General features: G+C 31.9%; 1 protein-coding gene across 1 annotated transcript; it reads right to left on the bottom strand.

The window, feature by feature from the left end:
• Positions 1-3,188: 3,188 nt before the first annotated feature.
• On the bottom strand, positions 3,189-4,926 carry LOC106321014. The gene is made up of 8 exons (XM_013759339.1): positions 4,665-4,926; positions 4,499-4,585; positions 4,334-4,408; positions 4,051-4,194; positions 3,944-3,988; positions 3,722-3,748; positions 3,534-3,629; positions 3,189-3,454 (listed from the first exon to the last, which is right to left on the bottom strand). The coding sequence occupies exons 1-8, from the start codon at positions 4,857-4,859 to the stop codon at positions 3,254-3,256; spliced, it is 870 nt and encodes a 289-aa protein (XP_013614793.1). The 5' UTR covers positions 4,860-4,926; the 3' UTR covers positions 3,189-3,253.
• Between the last annotated feature and the right edge of the window lie 361 nt (positions 4,927-5,287).

Here is a 5,287-nt window from a genome sequence, read left to right on the forward strand (position 1 = left end):
TTTTTTCCCAAACTAACACATTCCAACCTCTTTATAATCTCTTTGAACATAAAAACACCAAACTTTATATCTATTTTTCATTTTTTGTCTCATGTCTTTCTCACTAATTTATCTTGTTTTTGCAGATTTTTTATCACATGATTCTCATCTTCCACGCATTTAAAGGTAAATCTATAAAATTTGGATTTTTATTTTTTTGTATTTTATAAAGGTAAATATATCTAATCTTCCACTCATTTTCTCTATTTTGAAGCCATTAAAACGTTTTTAGATATGCAAGTCTTCAGATATGCGTTTGGATATGCAGAATTTTTAGATATGGATCTGACTCTTGAAGACTTATGGAAAGTATTCTCAAAAGTCTTCTACAATATAATGCACCAGAATTCTTCCTAGAAGTCTTCTGAATTCATGGAAGACTTGCTGGAAGTTTCCTGGCGGAGTCTTCTCTCATGTCTCTTTTTTCATAACAGATTTGAGCGTTTTGAAGTCTCCATGTCTTATTTATTGAGATAAAACTCTCTAATCTCTCTCTAATCTCTTTGAACTTGGAAACACTAAAGCTTATTTCATTTTTTATATTTTTTGTCTCATGCCTCTCTAACATCTCTCTAATCTCTCAGAACGTTTTTGGATATGCATGTTTTTCAGATCTGAGTGAGACTTTGGAAGTCTTCTAAAATATAATACCCTAGAAAATTTTCAGGAAATCTTTTGCCAGAGTCTTCTAAAACATAACTCTCTAGAAGACTTTCTCGAAGTCTTATGATGGATTATTCTCCCATGTCAAGTGGAGTCCAAGCTTATCTTTACGAAGGAATAATCTCTAACTCCATGTGTTATAGTTTTATTTATGGCATGTTTTTTTATTTATGTGTGTACTCTTTTAGTTGTGAATTCTTTTGTAAATTTGAAGAGATATTAATGAAATTTTTAGTAAATATGTGCATGTTTACAATATTATCTTGCCAAAAATACTTGAAATTATTGATACAACTTTAATAGAAAAATAAAATAACACAAAAATTTAATCAAATTTATTAAAAGTAAGAGAGAAGACTTCTAGGAAAACTTAGTCAAATTCACAAAATATCAAACATTACACAAGTTCAAACATATAACACTTTCACTAGAAGTCTTTTACGAAGTCTTTTGGGAAGTCTTCTTGGAAGACTTAAATTTTAAGCGGGAAAATAAAATATAAGTGGGTAATTTAAGCAGAAAATTAAAAATTTAGGCACGAAACTCAAACTTTAAGTGAAAATTAAAATTTTAAATCTCATGAAAATTAAAAAAATATATCTAATAATCTAAGAAGACATATTAAACCATATAACTTGATAATTTTGAAGTTAATTAACAATTTTGAAAATTAAAAAAAAATATCTACAAGTTAACAAAAACTAACGTAGAAGACTTTCGTGGAAGTCTTCTCTAATCAGCTAGAAATATTAATAAACATGAATGTTACTAGTCTCATAATTAAAATCAATTAAGTTATGAATTTCATAGAGGAGTCCCAATATCAATTAATATACATGAATTAACAAGAAAATGTTAAAAAGCTTTTATACTTTTAGAGAAAATAAAATTTTATTAAACATTGTCGTAGAAGACTTCCACAGAAGTCGTCTGTGTCTTCCATTTAGGTCATTTTTGCAATTGATAATTTACAAAGGAAAACTTCCATAGAAGTCTACCCTAGAGCAGACTTCTTTGGAAGTCTTCCTTTGTAATTATCGGCTTACTTTTGTTTTTGAAAAAATCTCAAAAATACCAGAGAAGACTTACCGGGAAGTCTTCTATGATAAACATGTTAGTTTTGCAATTGAACGAATTGTGTCAGAAATTTGACTTTTTCTACAAGACTTACATGGAAGTCTTCCACCAAAAAAATAAAAATTAAATATTACATTTAATTAGATGCAAATGAAAAATAAAACTTAAACATTTAATTTTAATTAGAAGACTTCCATGTAAGTCTTCCGGCAGAAAACTTACGCGGAATTCTTATGTGATAACCAAAGTTTGACCAGAATCTCAGAATAAAATTCTGGAAGACTTCCGTGTAAGTCGTCTTTCGGAAGATGGAAATCGTCAAACTAAAATTAAATATTTAAATTTTATTTTTTAATTGCAAAAGTAACCCTAGACGACTTTCACCGACAGTGAGAAGACTTACAATGAGAGTTCAGAAGACTTACAGGGTAGAAGACTTCTGTGTAAGTCATCTAGAAAAAGTCAAATTTCTGGCACAATCCGGTCAACTGCAAAACTAACTTGTTTATCTTAGATGACTTACCAGGAAGTCTTCTCTGGTATTTTTGAGATTTTTTTGTTAACAAAGAAAAGTTGGAAGACTTCCAGAGAAGTATTCTCTAAAATCATACATTAAGTCAATTGCAAAACTAACCTCTACATTGACCAAAAGACTTCCGTATAAGTCTTCTGACGAACAGATCTGGAAAAAAAATTAGTTTTATATTTTTAACCAGTGAGATAACTTGATTAACTTCTCCTATCACACAGAATTTCACCACGAAACAGACCCACTTGTTGTTAATGACCAAGAATCATGAGCTTTAACCCTACGAAGTTTAAAATCAAAATCTTGGGTTTTTTTTATGAACATAGTGAGAAAATGAAAGAGATGTAGTTTATGTGCAAAAGTAATGAGATATGAAATGTAAAAATCGAAATTTTGGTGCATTAAGAGCTTCAAATTGGTTGTTCATGGTGGGTTGGTGTATTGATGACAATGGTAATATTGTAAATATTTAATGAAGATGAGAAGATAGAGTAAACCTTTTATTTTCAAAAAAAAAAATGGTATTTTCGTAAATAATCCGAATTCCAAAATCATGAGTTAGTTTTGTGTTTGACTTTTTGTTTTGAGTCATATTGGAAAAAAAAAAATCTAAATTAAATCTCTAAAATCATTTATAATTAAAAATAATTTATAAAAATTTCAATAATAATTTATAAATTTAGATATTTTTAATTGATTATATTTTCAAAAGTGATAGCCAACTTATATTTCAAGTAATTTTTTAAAAAATATAACGTTTTGATTTTTTCTACTTCATTTCCATGACCCACCCTCGTTGAGTTTAAGCCTGTAAAATAGTCTGGTCTCTCTTTCATAAGATTTTTGAGATCTTATGTGGTTTAAATTGGGTGTTTGCATATCCGGTAATGTATACAGTGTCTCTTAAAAGGAAGCTGAAGTTATTAGGAAGAATACAAAATTAGTTTACATATAATGTCTAGAAATTGCAGATTCAATGGCTTCAATACAAGCACCAATCGGTTTGGCTTTGGCCATTGCTTTTGCTAGTGAAACTCTTGCTTCATTGTATGAATGTAACAAAGATACAGTGTTGGAAGCAGCCCATCTGATATGAGCCGCCTTTTCCATTTCTGTGAACCCTCGCCATTGCAGAACATTGTTCAACTGCAAAATCAGATTTTTTTATAAAACATAAGAAATTAATCTCTCTGCATATGAGTAAGACATTTTGAGACGACATAACCTTGACAACATCGGAGTAGAAACCTTCCGAGTATCCGAAAAGCATATGTTCTGTTACCATTCCTCCAAGTATCACACAAGAGAAGTTGTTCAGTGTCTGCACTTACAGTTCCAACCACTCACTACAGAAACAGCTCTAGCTATGTAAATCTATATATCAATCACAGGTAAGTTTGAGATAAATATTACCTTGGACGATATATAGCCTTGACAGACCTTCATGGTATAAGTCAAAACATGTTAGTCAAGAAGATACACAATGATACATAAAAGATCGGTAAACCCGTAACATGGTCACAAATCCAGTCTTCTTAAAAAAACTCATCCCAAATAAACCACGGAAAGACACATTAATGACCAATAACCAGTAACCGAAACTGTCTATTGCAGCTTGAGTGTTTAGTTACATACCGAAAGATCCACATCATCTTTCATAAATTGGTTTGCAGCACCAACCTGCAGTAATAACAGGCTTGAGCATTCATTTAACATTTTCCCTATGCACCAAAACAACTCACTTGTTTGAGGAACTCGAAGCCCACAAATTCTACTCTCCCAGTTACACTGGCTACATTATCCCTCATAGCTTCCAAATTTGGTATTTCATAGCGTCTTGGAAGAACTCCAAGCAAATAACCAACCAGAAAATGGCCTGATTCATGCTACATACACATCCATAAGATAGATACATTACACAAGGATCCTATGACGAAATATAAACATGTTAAGTAGAAAGAAACTGGACATAGACAGCTAAATCACAAAAGAAAAAAAAAACTTATTTTGCTACAAGATTTTCACCTGAACAACAGCGAACCAATCTTCTTCAGAAGGAGAAGTTATAGCTTTGTGCTCTTGAAAATTTCTTACTGAATTCTGCAAATTAAAAACCAGTTTTGCTTAAGACAAACGACTCCAAAGGCAATCAAGAAACACTGAAAATTGGATAGCTAATAGTAAGATTACCGCTTCAGCAGAAACAGATTCAAAGCTTCTGGAGACTGAATCGATCAACCCACCCAATGTGTCCAGTACTGGTGATTTCTTCGGAAGCTAAAAAAAAAATCGAAGAAGAGAGTTATTAAAAGAAGAAGCTTTGAATGAAAGAGAGGAGATAGGAGAGAAGAGAGACCAATTTGGCAGAGGCGAAGGCAGAGAGGCAGCCATGTTTTCCCTTGAGTTGCTTGACGAGAGAGAGTGCAGTTTCGTACTTGCCTCTTGAGAGCTCTTTATTCACTCTCTTAAGTGCCTTCCGGCGACGATCCACCGGCGATTTTGCTCCGACCACCATGAGGTTGGTCGCTTGGAGATGAGAGGCGAAGCTCATATTGGTTTGTCGTTCAGGCAAAGATGGGGATGTTGCGCAAATGGTAATAGGCCTGGGACAATCCAGATAAAACTCAGGGTACCCAGAACCGTGAAATTGATATCCTGATCCGTGGTTTCCAGATTTCGGATATCCGTTTCGATATTCTATTAACCGCGGATATCCGGATCTGGATTCGTAAAAATAATTAAAAATAATATTTTTTTAAAAAATATGATTTTTTTTAATATAATACATAAATTAAATATTTATAAATATATAAGTCTCAGGCCTACCCTGAGGTCGATTCCTGTCCCTACTTATTCTCTTTCGTATAAAAATTAAAAATCTCTTCACTTTTATTATTATTGCACTGGAGGAGGTCCTTTGATGAGTCTGTTTTTACGTAAAATATAATTTTGTATAAATTTTCTTTTATGTTAATTTGA

Source organism: Brassica oleracea, unplaced genomic scaffold, assembly GCF_000695525.1.
Source record: "Brassica oleracea var. oleracea cultivar TO1000 unplaced genomic scaffold, BOL UnpScaffold01174, whole genome shotgun sequence".
NCBI classification, from domain to species: Eukaryota; Viridiplantae; Streptophyta; class Magnoliopsida; order Brassicales; family Brassicaceae; genus Brassica; species Brassica oleracea.

Coding starts and splice junctions, on each gene's coding strand:
- LOC106321014 (XM_013759339.1), bottom strand. CDS start 4,859: ATGAGCTTCGCCTCTCATCTCCAAGCGACCAACCTCATGGTGGTCGGA. Junction 4,409..4,498: donor AATCTGTTTCTGCTGAAGCG/GTAATCTTACTA, acceptor TTTAATTTGCAG/AATTCAGTAAGAAATTTTCA. Junction 3,455..3,533: donor TCTACTCCGATGTTGTCAAG/GTTATGTCGTCT, acceptor CTGATTTTGCAG/TTGAACAATGTTCTGCAATG.